Raw genomic sequence first — 17,749 nt, 5'->3', positions numbered from 1 at the left:
AAAGTTTCATATTACTGAGCATTTAAAAAATTATAACTATTATTTTTAGAAAGAAAAGGTAACAGATTTTAGCTTTTGTTAAAGTAACAAAATTCATATGTTCCTATTAAAGCATTTTCTAAAAACAAACTTTAGTATTTAAAAAAAATTGTGTTATACTTGGTAATAAAGGGATAGTCACAAATTTGGGGGGGAAATACCATTTTATCTTTCTTATCCATTACTCCTTTCTCTATTATGCTTCTTTAGACGAAATACTCCTTACAAAACCCTTGAGCCTGTTAAACCTCCAACAGTTCCTAATGACTACATGACAAGTCCTGCAAGGCTGGGAAGTCAGCATAGTCCAGGCAGGACGGCTTCTTTAAATCAGAGACCGAGGACACACAGGTAAGTTTTTAGATTGAGCCTTTGAACAGCTGAGAATGTATGTTATTGATTGGTGACAGACTCCTGTAGAATTATAGGTAAAGGGCTCCTCTGATGCTAACATAGATGGTAAGGTTGAGGATGATAATACTGTATACATTTCTGTAAAGTTACATCATGACTTAACTATTTTTTTAGATTTTTTAGTATCTATACTGCTAGCAGATTGCTAGTATTTCTTCTTTTTGACAAAGGTACATATGTACATTTGGATGAAGACTAAAGAATTTTTTTTTTATGGTCATTTAGGAAAAAAAGATCAAGATAACCACTGTGAAATTTTTTGGGTAAATGGTTAAATATCAGAAACTATCCAATGAGATTTAAACTTGAAGCTCTGAGGAAGAATTTCTTAGGAGAGTTGATAGACTGCAGAGTATATTATTATATAAATTGTTTTTTTAAAAAGTTCTAGAAATCAACTACCCAGTGGATTTTTTTCCCCTTTGTTTTAAAAAATTTATTAATTTTTGGCTTGTGCTGGTTCTTCGTTGCTATGCGGGTTTTTCTCTAGTAGAGGTGAGCAGGGGCCACTCTCTAGTTGCAGCGCACAAGCTTTTCATTGTTGTGGCTTCTCTTGTTGTAGAGCATGGGCTTTAGTGGTGGCGGCACGTGGGCATAGCAGTTGTGCTTCACAGACTCTCGAGCACAGGCTCAGTAGCTGTGGCGCCCTGGGCTTTTAGTTGCCCTGCCGCGTGTGGGATCTTCGCAGATCAGGGATTGAACCTCTGTCTCCTGCATTGGCAGGTGGATTATTTACCACTGAGCCACCAGGGAATCTACCCAGTGGATTTTTAAAAACTTGATATGGAACATAACGTGCATTTCAGAAAAGGAGATAATTTATTAATATAAAACTTGATGTATTAATAGAAACTGAATATAGTCAAGTAACATCACGCAGATGAAAAAATGGAATAGTAGCAGCAACCCAGAAGTCCGCTTCAGGCCTTTCCCAGTGATTGCTTCTACTTCCCTCCCCCTAAAGTCACTACTTTTTTTGGGGAGTACTTTATTGTATAGTTTAATTTTTTCATTTAATTTTTACCTCTCTTTTAATAACTTGGGCAAGGAACTGCTCTTTCCCTTGATTTTTGGTTGGTTTTATTAGAGATATAACTTGGTAAAATTATTTTGAAGGATTCAGTTCCATAGGGTATACCAAGCTCTTAAATGCTATGTAATTGTTATTTGTTGTTACTATTCCTGTTAGTAAATAAATTGTCATATTGATGTCTGCAGTTATAGTATCAGTTACAGTATGAATTCAGTGAGGACCAAAATTGTTTTTTAAATTGTTTCTTTATATGTTTATTATTGAATTATTACATCAAAGTATGATTTTTCTCTGTAGTGATATAGTAATAGTTTAATCATATTCAACAACTAAGTTACTTCATTATACTAGGGATATATACCAGTGAGATAACGGTTTTTTTTTTTCCAGGAACTTGTTCTATTAGAATAGGGATCAACAAACTATTTTATCAAGGGCCAGGTTGATAGTAAAGTAAAGTCATTACTTTAGGATTTGTGGTCCATATGGTCTCTGCTGCAGTTACTCAGCTCAAGCACATAAGTGCATCTGTCTGTTATATGGTGGTGGCACAAAGCAGAGTATTGACTAGCTTGGGAGGAGGGAGGCCTTCACATCAGACCTTTTTTTGTTATATAAATATTTTTTCCCCTTCTGTTAGTATGTGACAGTGTAATTATAGATGGATCATATTGAAGAAAATAAATTAGACAGTGTAGATTATTACTCTGCTGGGTTTCTGGGCCTATTGAACCAATGATGTTGAGTTCTAAAAATATAATATGGAGCTTCAGGCTACATGGGTACATATGTATATTTGCATATGTGTACATGTGTACTCCTAAAAGGAATCAACCCTGAATATTCATTGGAAAGACTGAAGCTGAAGCTCTAATACTTTGGCCACCTGATGCAAAGAACTGACTCATTGGAAAAGACTCTGCTGGGAAAGATTGAGGACAAAAGAAGAAGGTGGTGGCAGAGGATGAGATGGCTAGATAGCATCACCGACTCAATGGACATGCCTTTGAGCAAATTCAGGGAGATAGTGAAGGACAGGGAAGCCTGGCATGCTTCAGTCCATGGGGTCACAAAGAGTCGGACATGGTTTAGCGACTGAACAACATGTCCACTCTACATTACTGAAACTGGTCAGTGTGAGGTTGTATACCTAAAGGGACAGTAAGTCCATAGAAGTTAAAATTTAATAGTATCCACTATTCTACAATGTTCCTTGGTGAAATTTCATTATTTTCTTTCTCATTTGCTTATTTTTCCAAAAGTTTCCCTGTCTTATTACTGTTCTTTGAGATTAATTAGAGATTAATTAGATTAATAAATTGCATACTAATTTCAGACTAAGGTTGGTTACCATTTTTATTCACTTCCATAGCATCTTTTGTGGCTTCCATCGCACTATTTTTTAACTTCTGTTTTCCCATTCTCAGCCAAGAGGTCCATGACAGTGTAGTTCATGTCTGCTTTGTTTACTGCTGTTTATACTAGGTTTTAAATAAATCCTTGCTGATTCATTGTATATGAGATTGTATTGGTCATTCATTTCTCAGTGATCTCTTAACAGTTCTGAGTACTATGTGATTATATTGGTTTTCCAGTAGATGGAGAAACATAGTGAAACACATGGACTTCCCTGTAGCTCAAACAGTAAAGAACCTGCCTGCGATGCAGGAAACCAGGGTTCAACCCCTGGGTTGGGAAGTTCCTCTGGAGAAGGAAATGGCAATCCACTCCAGTATTCTTGCCTGGAGAATTCCTTGGAGAGAGAAGCCTGGCGGGCTACAGTCCGTGGGGGCACAAAGAGTCGGACACAACTGAGCAACTAACACAAAGTCAAACACAAAAACCACTTCAGGTATTAGAGTTAAAATTTGTATCGGACAGTTAAAACGTTTCTTTCTATGTAAGCATGTGTATATATATCCACACACACATCCATCATAACAGTATCTGGTGGCTTTGAATTGATAATATTTTTTGAAGGAATCCCTAGAATTGCTGTTTTCATGGTTTTTCTCTCCCTTTTGCAGTGGAAGCAGCGGAGGAAGTGGCAGCCGAGAGAACAGTGGCAGCAGCAGTATTGGCATTCCCATCGCCGTGCCTACACCCTCACCACCCACCATTGGACCAGGTATGTCATCCACTAATCCATTGTCATATGTGGTAGTATTTATGAGCTTTATTATGGAAGTCTGAAGCAATTTAGTTACGTTAGATGAAACTATTAAATTTATGTGATTGTTGCCAGAATGAAAGCTAACACTTAAAAACAATTTTTGATTGGTTTTCAGAGTTTTTAGAGTTTTGCAGCTGTTTCTCTTTACTTATAAAAAAAGCATATTAAATAACTTTTGGGCCATTTTGCTTCAGAAATACTTGGTTACTAGTCAAGAATGATAATTATTATTTCAAGAGCAAACCAATAATTGTTGATAATTCAACTGAAAGATCAGTGTCTTTAATGTGAATTATGCATCACTGAACCTTGATGTTGCCTTGTAGGCTGCTAGGTGTATCAACTCTGGTGATAGCTGGTTGTGACCTTCCTGCTTTTATGTATGATATTCGATACATATGTCAGTAAAATGCTCTGAATGTAATGTGGGATTAAACTAAGAAAAGCTCTTTTACTTTTTAGATTATATAAAAATTTAAGAAATCATAGTAGAGCTATGATTAGTCCCTTGATTGTTTAGTAAATGAAAGGAAGACTTTTTGTTGTTAAAATATACATTTGAAAAGTGAGTTTGATAATCAAAACTGGGGAAAATTCTTAGTTTCTCAAGGATGTTGTTGAAAAAGGAGAAAAAGCTACTTATAAAAACAGGTGTATTTTATAGTTAATGAAAGTGTGAACTCAGTGACCTTTTTACCTTGTAAAATTCTTATTCTTTGGAACATATGCTTTGCATATGGGTATCTTTCTCTCTTTTTTTCTTCTTTCCAAAGCATTGTACTTTCTTACTGTTTCAGAATGATTAGTTCTCTTTCTTGCACTCTGACCTGAATTATAAACTATTTTATTAGAAAACATTTCTGTCCTTCCTCCTTCTGGAGCTCCACCAGCACCACCTCTTCCACTTCCCCTCCCTGCGAACACTGTGATAGGTGAGACTGCATAACCACTGGAGTGATTTAACTTACTGTGCCTAGTTCATAGTCAGCTCCTGTCAGACGGTTAGCTTGTGTAGTTATTAGGGGGTAGGTGGTAGTACAGAGTTTTAAGTATTAAATCTAATTTACACTAATTTCTCCTTGTGGAAGGCCTCTGAAGTTACACAGAAACTTCTCTGTGATGTCAAATGTGTCTCTGCCTTGTTTATAACCAATTTAATGTGGTTAAGCTTTTGTTTTGTTTAGATCTTTCTAAGAATATTATAGCAGTGATTGTTCAGAAAAAATTTTTTTATTAGTGATGCAGTATTTTTTAAAGTGAGACTTGATTTGGAACTCCCTGGTGTATACAACAGTCAAAGGAGTGGGGTGAAGGAAGAAAAATGGAAAAGAGAATGTATGGGGTGCTCTGAGGTTTTCCTGTGGCTCACAGTTGTAAGACTCTGATATAGTCGAGGATTTATGGCATCTGAGGGTGCAGTGAAAACAGTTTTTTTTATCAATAAAATACAGTTAAATTGTTCCCAGGTCGAGGGAGACTGGATTGAGCATATAAGAATTCTAAATATAGACTATATAAAACCATTCAGCCTAGAAATGCAGAGTAGCATTTGGGTGGAAATGGATAAAGAACTGTCTCAAATAATGGAGCTCAGGTGAAATAAAACCATCTAGCATCTTCTTTTAAAAACATTGGCACTTGTACTCAAAAGAAAAGGAAGTAATTAAAAAAGGCCCTAGTAATAGAAGTTGTTGGCAGAAAGTTCATCTGGAAAAAATAAATGCCCTCAACCTAATTAATAATCAGGAAGACAGAAAATAAAAACCAGTGGATACTGTTTTATAGCTACTAGATAGGTAAACATGTCAAAGTCCCCTAGTACCAAATGCCAGTGAGGGTGCGCAGTAACAGAAAGGTGCATTGCTGGGGGGAGTTTGTTAGTTAATATGCTCCCTTTAGAAAGTAATTTGTTGTTACTCAGTTAAGTTGAATCAGGTTTCTCACCTTAGATTTATCAATTTAATTTCTAGATATTTCCCCTAGAGTACTGGTTCTCAAAATATAGGTATGTGACTCCTGGGTGTTGCCAAAATCCTTTCTTGGCGTTTTTGAGGTTAGAATTATCTCCATAATAATACTAAGACTTGTTTGCCATTTTCATTCTCATTCTGGTACAAGGACACAGTGGAATTTTCCAGAGGCTACGTAACATTTGATAGCATCATTTTTGACAGCTAAAGGAATGTGTATTTGTGTATTTATGTGTTTTAAAGATAAATAAGTTTTAATTTCTAATATGGTAATTACCTATTCCTGTAACTCACTTCAATAAAATTTTTTTGAGGTTCTCTAATTTTAGAGTGGACCCTAAAGACCAAAAAGTTTAACCACCACTGTATTAGAGCAGTGGCTTTTGAAATATGATTTCCAGATCAACAGCATCATTGTTGTGGGAGCTAGTTAGGAATGTAAATTCTCAGGTCCCATTCCAGACCTCCTCATTCAGAAACTGAGACTGGAGCCAAGCAGCTTGTATCACAATACACCCTTAAGATAAAATTCTGATCAGTGTTTGAGAACCACTGTTTTCAGAGAAATTGAGGAACCATAATTAGGAATGTTCATAATGGTGGTATAATAATAGCAACAATCTAGATGCAATTCAAATGTCTAACAGTGGAATGGATAAGTAATTGTAATTGTGGCATGTTTGTATGTAAATAAAGCAAAAAAATGAATGATATATTGATATACTTATCAACGTGAATGAATCTTAATATAAAAGGAAAACAGCAAACCAACAGAATATATAATCCTGTATAATCAAATATACAAATAATATTTATATATATAAACAGATTATATATAACCATTGTAAATAGTTATATATATACATTAGTATATGTATTATTTATATGTACATAGCATATATAATTATATATACATCAGTCACATACGCTTTTTATGACTTATTTCATAATAAAATACTAAATTAAATTCTAAAATTGGCCTGGTTTGGAACTATATAAATAGGTCTATTTGGTTTTCAATCACCAAAAAAAATAACCTGGATTTTATATAGTTTTTATATAAGTCAAAGAAATATAAAAAATCATTTTAAGATTTCTATTAAAAATGGTTAAAGGATTACCTCTTAAGCTCCTTGGAAAACTTAGCTGTCCAGAATTACTCATTCTCAAAGGCATTTGAATAGACTGTTATTTTAAAAGTGTGTCTCTGTTTAGAAAATGAGTGTGTGAATGATTTAATTAGTGACTGCCTATGGCGGAGAAGGCAATGGCACTCCACTCCAGTACTCTTGCTTGGAAAATCCCATGGACGGAGGAGCCTGTTAGGCTGCAATCCATGGGGTCGCTAAGAGTCGGACACGACTGAAGTGACTTAGCATAGCATAGCATGGCTTGGGAGCTCCAAAATGTTAAATATTAGCACTTCTTTTAATGAACAGCCTCTGCTGTATGATTTTTCTAATAATTTGTATGGCCTCTAGGAGAGGTTAAATGAGATGACTGAATGAAAGGAAACCAGGATTCTGCCTTTTTATTTCTTCAGTCGTGATTAGATGTTTGGGAGAATGATATAAATCCTGAAGTTGCCTGGAAGATATAGTTAACTTTAGAGGCTTTGAACTTTATATTAACCTTTAAAATTTTAAACTTTGAAGATGTTGGTAAAGATGACATTGAATAACATTTTAAGTATTGTTAATACTTTAGTTAGTTTAAATATGTTTGAAATTAAAAAGAAAAGATTGCTTTGGATGTACTATGGGGGAAAAAAAGCCCTCCAAATATGTGGGGAAAGATAGTGGATTTTCTACCCAAAGCTGCCTTAAAATGTCCATATTTTACAGTCTTAAAGTTTTTTTCAGTTTTATCAGTCACAGAAATTATCAGTCACAGAAATTTAAGTGATAGGGTAAAGTGTGGAATTCTTAAAAGTTTGGCGATATACAACAAATCTGACACAGGTGCTTTGAAGCTAGAAATTGTGCTTCTCTAAAAAAATGATTCCACTATAATTTGCATTGATAATAACTGCTAATAACAGTAAACAGTCAAATATAGTAGTAAATGTGGAAAATAAGCTTACCTGTTTAGACTTTATAATTTAAGCGGGTTTGGCTGGCTAGATTCTTAGACTGTTGCTATAGACTTGCCAATGAAAAAGAAGTGTACAATCCAGATACTAAGGTATTCACATCTAAAAACAATGCTTTTCACCTCAGACTGTCATTTGGTACTTATCTTGTTGGAGAGACACAGTTGACATATAAAAACTATACATTCTGAAATAACAAAGAAAAAGATTATACATTTTATTAGCAAAATACCACTTGGGATTATGCTGAATTAAAAGGCTGAAGAATGTTTCATACTTAACTTTTGCACTTTCCACACAGTATCTGTTTTTTCTGCTTTTTTATAAGTTTTTTTAAGTTCAGAGATAGAGCTATTTGTGTTGTATCTTTACTTTTCTCTTTATTTTGTGCTGTGGACTTTAAAAAGTGATAAAAAGTGTTTCTTGCTGAGAGTCTGCTTCTCTCTGTTCTGCCATCGGAGGTTACCCGCGATGCTCAAGTTCTTTGTTGGTTGCCTTTGACTAATGCTTTCCAGCAGCCCCGGGCTCAGCTCCTGGTTCCCAGTATGGCACAATGACCAGGCAGATTTCTCGGCACAACTCTACCACTTCCTCGACATCTTCTGGTGGATACAGACGGACTCCCTCTGTGACGGCTCAGTTTTCTGCTCAGCCTCATGTTAATGGAGGTCCACTTTATTCTCAGAATTCAAGTAAGCTTGTGCTTAGCAGGCGCACGCAGCAGTGGAGCTCCTTTTGAAGGAAATTATTTTAAATTGTTCTTGCCAGTGATAGACAACAATTGAAACCATGTTATTTCATGTTTGTTTTAAGAAGTTAGACCTTGAATCATATAATTTTAAAAATAATTGCTTATCACTTTGAAAAACTTCCGATTCACTGAGTATACTGTAAATAGAACTAAAGAGGCAAAACTCTGAAATGAATTAAGCTGAATTTAAAAATAATGGCATGTTTGATACAGTTTGATAACAGTAAAATTAAAAATATTGTGACAATTTTTCTTTTCAATAATATAACAAAATTGCTGGCTATCACTTTTAAGCTTTTTAACCTATACTGAAATAAGTTCCAGACCATTAAAAACCATTCTTGATGTCTGCTTATTCTGTCTCTAATAATTATAACAGTGGGGAGGACTTTCTTTTGATAAATCCTTTCTGTTCACCTCAGAGTGCACATCTCAACACTAACTGCAATCAGTGTTTAAAGGCTGATAAGATTAGAAAATAACTTTGGCATAGAGTGAGTAGTCATTAATTTCACTTTCCATATCAGGATGCTCAATCCAACCAGGAGAAATCTGAAATGAGCCAGTTGTTCAGTATTTGTTATTGGCTTGAAACAGTGATCACCAGACATAGACTCAGACATGCTTTCTCATGTGGTTTTTCTGGCTACTTTCTGGAGCTGCATGTTATTTTATGTTACCTAAAAAATACTGAACACTCCATATTTACACAGGAAGTTGGGTTTTAAATTCTTTTTATTTATGATGCATGTTTTCAACAAGTGTTTTAAAGTAGAACTAAATTCTCTTTTTTTTGGTTAAATTTTAAAGACTTAATTGTGGTTATAAGCAAAAAGCCTTCTAAGAATTGAAAATCACTTTAGCAGAAATATCATAATTCACAAGTAATCCCAAAATTTATATTATAGAACCCTTTTCCAGACTGAAATTCTCATCCAAGCTCCTGAGAAGTGTTCCGTTAGAATTTTACCTCACATTTCCCCTATTCTCCTCTTGGTAAAGAAAAGTAGCTGGTGGCTGAGAATCCCGCAGTTAATCTGATCATTAGTCTCACTACTTTCATGAACCTTTTTTTTTCATATTATGCTGCATTTTTAGATCTCATCTTTGTGTTTTTTTTCTTTTCCACACTTAGACATTTACTGTTTACTCCGCAAATAGGGCTTCTGGTGACTCTTCACCTGATACCTGTTTGTGTAGTTCTGTTTTAACACCGCTTGGGTTGGTTGCTTATCCTCAAAGAAGACACTGTCATTACTGATTGTCCATATTTTTGGATATTGTAAAGCAAATTTGCTTCACATTTTAAACATACGATTATGTATTGTCAAATCAATTGTCCTTCAACCCGAGTTACTGTTGGTGTTGTAGTGGTAGCATGTGAGTGTTTTTAGTGTTTTGATGTGCATATTCTGTGCATATGATTAGTATTATTGCAGCATAACCTTTCTTTTCTTTATGTACTAACCAGCATGGCTAGTTACTAAGGGTTGTTTTTTAAAATTTTTAGGTTTGTGGAAGTTTTAAAAAAATTTTTTTTACATTGAAAAGGTATATAATCTTTTCTTTATTAAAACTATCATATATAAATGTGTATATACTGGAACATTATATACACACATGTATATACAAGTATATACACACATGTATATACTTCTATATACAGAGTATCAGAACGAACCAGGACTAATTTCATAGTGAATTCAGTGTTGTTTTTAGCCATACAATGGATATAAATACACATACATTGCTTTGTTGTTTATTTGTACACACTGAACCTCTTTGAGATTTTTATGCTTACCAATTTTTAGATTGGATTAATGGAAACAGTCTTTCAATTAAATGATCTTTGGGAGCCAGTAAATTTTCCCTGTCAATTTAGTGTCATTTCTTGGTGACTGCCAGTAAACAGAATTTTGTGATACAAAAGGAAGAAGGTCCCTTGAAATATCCCTTGAAATTCAGTAAACAATTAACATGGTATATGGAGCATTCTTATTCCCTAGTAAATTTAAGAGTGATGTATTTAAAATTGTCAACTTAAAAAATAATAGTAACCTTTTTTTTTCCTAGAGAGCTGATACATAGAATATATTTAGCTACATAATGAGATTATATTACTGTATATAAGATTATATTATATAATCATACAATTGTTATATAATTATAATCATTATAATTTATTATTAAATCATGCAATTTACATGATAAATCATGATTTTATACTATCATGTAATTATATAATATACATTATATAGTTAATCTTATTATAACATACATGCATGTTATATATAATAAGATTATATTATATATAATTTAGATGTATGCTATAGATACATAAGAACTGTTTTTAAAGGAAACCTATAACTAATGCATTTATTTATACATGGAATAAACAGCTATACCATAACATTTTTGTTTTGTTTATGTGAATTCTGATTTACAGCATTACCCTTAAGCTAGACATACCTGTTAGGATTAGAGAGGTAAGGTAAACTAACAGTATCCTAGAAACCTTTATTGGTATTTTATTCTTACCTGTTTTGTTAAAGTCTTTTCTTAGAATTCAAAATTTTCATTGCATAAAAGTGAAGGTGATGGTAAATCTAAATCTTCCCCAAACACTATAACAGTAGGATTAAAATAAATGTATTTGTTTTTTAATAAAACTACCAGTTGGCTAAGCACAACTCAGCTTTAGGTTTGTTTGTGGGAAATGAAGGTTCTGCAGGTTTTTGTTTTGTTTCTTGTTTTGTTTTGTTTCATTTACAAACTGTTCTTTGCATACTTATGTTTGTGGTCCTTGTAACTGACTTCTGCTTTTTGTTTGTTTCCTTTTCTTTCCTTTATCTGTTTTACTTCCCCCATTCTGTGTTGTCATCGCCAGTTTCTATTGCTCCACCCCCTCCCCCTATGCCTCAGTTGACTCCACAGATACCTCTCACAGGCTTCGTGGCCAGGGTGCAGGAAAACAGTAAGTTTGGAAAACCTGAGCTGTCCAAGAGTAGAGGCTGTCTCCTTATAGCATGCATGGCTGATGAGTCATCATTTTCCTTACTTTTGTTGAGAAGCTAATCTTACCTTGAAAATAGGTGCAGATCCGTTATTGAAACTGAAGAGCACGATCTTCAGTTTTCCTCTGTGTGCATGGTTACTGACTCAGATGAATGTCACAACTGCAATTTCCTCTGTATTCACATGCTCTAAAACATGAAATCAGATCTTTGCAGATTCTTAAGGAAAGCATAATCAAAGCCTCAAATTAAAATTGTGTTGAAACTACTAGCTTTCAATAGTTTTTAGGGGAATTAGTTTTCTGTTGCCAGCTAACTCATCAAGATGCATCGTTACACTGTGAGATTAAATTTATTAGGACAGGTGGTTTGTTTTATTTTCTTTGTTTTGGTTTTTGGGTGGGTTTTTTTTGGCATTTTCTCCTTTAGTTACAAAACATTTGTGAAGAAAACTTTGTAGCCTTTGATTTTTATACATAAACAATTTTGAACTTATATAAAGATTTGTTCAAATTTTTATGCATAAACAGTTTTGAACCTATATAAAGATTTGTTATTAGGATAAACAAGGATCTGCAAGAATAAGTAAATTACATCCATGCACTCCATTTAAGTGATGATCCATGTAGAGCCCTCTTTATGTTTTGGCCCATGAGGATGATTTCTGAACAGGCAGACTTGTTACCTTTTTTAGATCTTTTTGAAGGAAGGTCAGATTGACTAGGAAATTCTTTTGAATATATGAATTAGGATAGAAGTTTTTATTTTTTAATTACCACCTGATTACTTTGACGTTCTGGGAGATACATAATCCTAACTACATGATAATAGTGAATGTTATTTGGCAAAATGGAAAATACTGCTATTATTGAATTATATTACGCCAAAAATGCTGAAGACGGTAAGGTGGTCGCGTACTAATTCACTTCATTTGGCATCATCACCATGCACATAAATCTCAGAAAGGTTTGAACAAGATGTGTAACTCAAATGACCAGCCCATCTTCCAGGAGAAAACATTGTGGCAAATTCCATCCTGCAGCTTCTCCTGACCTTGTTGTGTTATTCTCCACGTTTCCTCCCTTCGTCCAGTCAAATATTTGTTTACTCAGTGTTATGTCCCAGGCTCTGGGAGGAATATACATAGTCTAAGACAAAGTCCCCATCTTTAAGAAATGTGTGATTTAATAGACTTTCTATAAAAGTTTCATGATGCTGAAATTTCTGAGCCTAAACCAACCTTATCATTTACATTTGGTTGGAAACTCTTACGTGTTTAAACATGTAAAAATAAGCGAATCTTCTTTTTAAAAAATTAGTGGATAAAGGTAAATTGCTGATTCTTGGTGCTCCAAGAGTTTAAAAATTGTTTGCAAGAGTTTAAAAACAAAGCCAGTTCAACCTTTGAACTGCCTAATAGCCGAGAATTTTTAGGAAATGTTTTAAAATAGCCATAATAAACATCCATTTAGTGAGTCCAAAGCTCATTGATTAGATATTTGGTAATCCTTTTTTTAAACAGACATTCAGTGTAATGTACATGTATGGTCTTTGCTCTAGAAGCCATGGTACTATTTCAGTTCTTTTCCCAAACTTGTGATCTTGAGTCAGTAATTCTCTTGGTGCCACAGAATGCCTCGTTTCGTTTTATTTGGCATCTGTTTTCTTTGAAAGCATGTTAGGAAGATTGTTGTTAAATTGGTATCAGTATATTAAATGTTTTATGAATTACAAATTTTCTATGTTCTTTAATACTCACTTTCTTTGACAGAGTGGTAATAATGAATGCACAGAGCAGTTAACCTATTAATAAATGTGTTTCAGTTTAAGACATGAGCATCTAAAAAAGCAGTGTGTTTACATCTGTTTATGATTAACATCAGAAAGTGTTTTTGAACTAATTATACATGGTGTTAGACAGAGTATTATGCACAGAGAATTAGATGACAAGACGCTTGCCCCAGTGTATGCAATTTGAAGATAAGCCAATGTAAATTAACAGCAGTTGGGTATAAAGACAGTTGAATGAAAAATAGACTAGTAAGTTGTATATAAATCAAGAGTAAATGCACTTTAAGAATTCAGGCAAACATACATAATTTATTCATTAAGCCATATTAAGGATATGAGCTATGACTACTGTCAGAATGGATTCATATGCATTTTCTTCTCATCTCAATAATATTAGCAAGCTTTATGGAGAAGGGATTGGTAGAAATAAAATGGATCCTAGCATTTGTCAGAAGAATAAACTGCACACCTGTGTGAGAGCTGTCCATTCGAATGAGCATCAGCACACAGGACTTATTTCCTAATAGTCTTCTTTCTCACCCCAAATAGGATAAAATAGAAATCACAGAATTAAAGTGGTTGTCAGTAGGGCTCTTATGTGCATATGTTTTGCATATGTTTTAAATCTGGGTTCTTTGGTTATATTCTCAGCTCATTACTGCAAATAGGGTGTTGAAAACTTTAACACTATCTTAGAATAGATGATGACCATTTTCTTTGATCATATAAATAGCCCCAGAAATTGGCAGGTGAGGTAGTATGTTGGAATTATTAGTATGTTCGAATTCTGAATTCTCTCAGATACTGGAGACTATATAATTCTTTGTATCAAAATATTTTCTTTTTTTTTTTAAAGAAATTTGTGGATCAGAAATTTAAGAATTAGTTGTGCTTCAGCTCTGAATTCGTTAATATTGGGAGCATTTCTTACCTGGTATCATAGTAATTCATTGAAACAATTCTAGCATGACATTTTTTCCATTTCACTGTTTACACCTTTATTTAAATCACACATATACATACCACAGCCATCTAGAACTTGAGGTGTGAATCGTTTTTATTATTTTGCATGATTTGAGTTTTTTCTGTTGTTTTTTTTTTTTTTTTTTAAACATCTTCCTGCAGTACTTTATTTTTAAAATCTTTTATTGAGGATATATTCTTAGGAAATTGGATCTTTAGGATCTAGTCTTTCCCTCATTCCATTCTTAGTTTTATAAGCAATAATACAGAAGTCTTAGCTTGCTTTCTACATTGAAGAAGCTGATTATCTTTTTTTAAAGTTGATTATGAATACAAACATTAAAAAAATATTTAATGAGATTTTCTGCTAGCTTAGAATTATTTAACTTTAGATTTTTCTAAATCTTGTTAAATTTTCTTTTGTTAAAATTTAAATAATAGAAAACCTGCACACATAGAATCATACCTAACACCACAGCTTTTTTTCCCCCTTGCATAAAACAAATAAAAATCAACACATATCCACCCACTAGAGATTTCTTTGAAACTAAAGGTAACTAAAAGCCAAAATCGGGGACATGAATGTGCACAATAAATGGTTATCAAACCATTAAACTAACATTCATAATGTTTACCATAGTCCAAATGACAGATATGACATAAGGCTTATTTAAGGAGAGAGGCTAACTAAAGAGTGACATTTGTTGTGACCTGAACCTTGGAGTAAGGGAACTTCTTTCCTCCTGTAGTCTTATTTAAAAGAAAAAAGCAAAAAAAAAAGACATATTGTCTCCTAACCTCTGCATTCATTAATTTGTAGTACTTCCTAATACCTTTAATTTTAGCTCATTTTATTATTGCAAAATTATTCTTAAAAGTAGTAGAAGCTTTAACACACCAAGCTTTTATTTCTAATCTTGCATGTATTATTATAGTGCATGCTGTATATGATAGAGCTTCCTTAAATTCTGTTAACTTAGGAATTTCCATCTAATCTGATTTCTGATTTCAATTAATTATCTGAATTTTTTAGTTGCCGATAGTCCAACTCCACCACCACCACCTCCGCCAGACGACATCCCCATGTTTGATGACTCGCCACCTCCGCCACCGCCGCCGCCAGTGGATTATGAAGATGAGGAGGCCGCAGTAGTTCAGTATAACGACCCATACGCAGATGGGGATCCTGCTTGGGCCCCCAAGAATTATATTGAGAAAGGTAAGGTACAGTCATCACTGAATTGCTGTAACAGGAAGGAACCAGCGATGATCGTATTTTAGAGCTGTAAGGAACACCTAGTCCAGTATGTCTCTACCTTTTGAACACCCTTATTCAGCCAAGATGATTTAGTTCCTACACATTTCCCAATATAAAGCAAGGATTCTTTATTTTCTGTTTATTTTTTAATTGGAGTATAGTTGATTTACAGTGTTGTGTTAGTTTCTAGTGTACAGCAAAGTGATTCAGTTATATGCCGAAGTGTATGTGTGTGTATATATATCTGAATTCTTTTTCAGATTTCTTCCATTATAGTTTATTACAGGATATTGAATATAGCTTCCTGTGCTATACAGTAGGTCCTTGCTGTTTATATTATATATAGTCGTTTGTATCTGCTAATCCTAGACTCTTGAGTTTATCCCTACCCTGCCCCTTCCCCTTTGGTAACTTAAGTTTTTCTATGTTTGTGTGTCTGTTTCTATTTTTCTTTAAAATTCATTTTGTATCATTTTTTTGATTTCACATATAAGTGATATCACAAAGTATCTGTCTTTCTCTGACTGCTTCCCTTAATAAGTAGTAAGTGAGGTAATCTCTAGGGCCATCCATGTTGCTGTAAACGGCATCATTTTCGTCTTTACTATGGCTGAGTAGTATTCCACTGTATGTATTAAATACATATACCACATCTTTATCCTTTCATCTGGAGAGACATTTTTAATTTTTTAAATTGAAAATATAGTCTGTTAATTGTGATTTTTCAAATGACAAATTTCCAACTTGACTGTGATTTTTAAGATGATAAACAGATAAGGCACAGAGAAGGAGTTAAATGATTTACTAGTAAGTTCATGTAATTAAGATTTAAAACCAAGTTTCTAAGCTGTTACAATAAAAATAGAAAACTTTCATATCTAAATATTTTAAAATATATTGGGAGATATATGAGAAAAAAACCTCAATTAAGGTTTTCAGCTACTTGATCTTGTAAATGAGAAAATAATCACCAGAATGTTGAAATTATGTGTAACTCTGATGTCCAAATTCACCTGCATTATCTGACATTCACTGTAATTATTAAGTAGTAGTGGGTGGGAAGGAAACTGTTTTTTGTGAGTTTATTTGCTTTTTGTCATCTACTTCTATGCCAATAAAAATGTCTTTGTAGAGTTCTGAAAAATGCATGCTATGTAGTTGATCACATTTGATTGCCACCTTAAGCAAATACCTGTAGCATTCTTTCCTACCCAAGTTTTAAATACATGGTTGAAGTAAATAGGCTGTTTTCTTTTTATATTTTTAAACAGTAAATATTCTACATATTACTGAGGAAGTCTTGAATGTTCTACTTCATATTTAGATTCTCATGTACCTTCAAATAGATATGCTGTTGTTATTATGAGTGTGATAAATGTGAGCAGTCTTGAATTGTGTTTTGACCCATATTTTCTGGTATGGAAAAGCAAATTTAAATAACTATGAAAATGGGACAAGTTATATTTACATAACAGATTTGGAATGATATAATGGTTAATGTATTTGGTAATAGAGCAGGATTAAAGAAATCTCTTCACAAGTTGAATGAAATAATGAGTCTTAAACCAGGAGTCAGCAGATTTTTTGGAAAAGACCAAATAATAAACTTTTTAAGTAATCAAGGTATATTGACATATTAGTTTCAGGTGTACAACATAATTCTTTGATATTTGTATATATTTGCAAAATGAAATATCTTAAACTTTGCTGGTCATTCAGACTTGTCACAGCTACTCAACCCCACTGTTGTAGCGCAGAAGCAGTCGTTGAGAATCCCCTGGCGGTCCAGTGGTTAGGACTTCACGCTTCCGGGCTGAGGGCCCGGGTTCAAACCCTGGTTGGGGAACTGAGATCCCACAAGCCATGCAGTGCAACCAAAGGGGGAAAAACAAAACAAGCAGTCGTAGACAGAACACAAGTGAGGATGTGGCTGTGCCCCAGTAAAATCTATTGACAGAAAGCCTTTGGTTTGAATTTGGTCATGGGCCATTGTTTACGGACTCCTGGTCTTAATCAGAAAGTTGGTATTTAGTAGGGTTATATTTAAAGCCTTTAATAGTCACCTTTATAAGTCACAAGATGATTAAAACCAGGTTTAATAGGATTTCAATTGAATATGTTAATCCAACAGTACGACATGACTGTTGCAGAAGCCAGATTCAGTCATTTATATTAGACTAATAGTATGTTTAATTTTGAGGACGATATTCAGGAGGCTGAAATATTTTAATAAGACAGTGTATCTATAACG

At 33.7% G+C, this 17,749-nt stretch overlaps 1 protein-coding gene across 13 annotated transcripts in view; it reads left to right on the top strand.

The window, feature by feature from the left end:
• ABI1 (abl interactor 1) overlaps positions 1-17,749 on the top strand; it is an 87,894-nt gene that overhangs the window by 66,312 nt on the left and 3,833 nt on the right. For 2 of the 13 annotated variants that reach the window (XM_027560082.1, XM_027560080.1), the window contains 5 exons: positions 250-390; positions 3,514-3,614; positions 8,237-8,413; positions 11,360-11,446; positions 15,274-15,459. In XM_027560082.1, the coding sequence (XP_027415883.1) occupies positions 250-390; positions 3,514-3,614; positions 8,237-8,413; positions 11,360-11,446; positions 15,274-15,459 (692 nt within the window). Of the gene's footprint in view, positions 1-249; positions 391-3,513; positions 3,615-4,510; positions 4,592-8,236; positions 8,414-11,359; positions 11,447-15,273; positions 15,460-17,749 lie in introns of all 13 variants that reach the window. The other 11 variants (XM_027560083.1, XM_027560081.1, XM_027560087.1 and 8 more) reach the window with 7 other exon arrangements.

Source organism: Bos indicus x Bos taurus, chromosome 13, assembly GCF_003369695.1.
Source record: "Bos indicus x Bos taurus breed Angus x Brahman F1 hybrid chromosome 13, Bos_hybrid_MaternalHap_v2.0, whole genome shotgun sequence".
Classification (NCBI taxonomy): Eukaryota; Metazoa; Chordata; class Mammalia; order Artiodactyla; family Bovidae; genus Bos; species Bos indicus x Bos taurus.
Note: the sequence above shows the minus strand (reverse complement) of the source record. Positions and strands in the feature narration are given on the sequence as shown.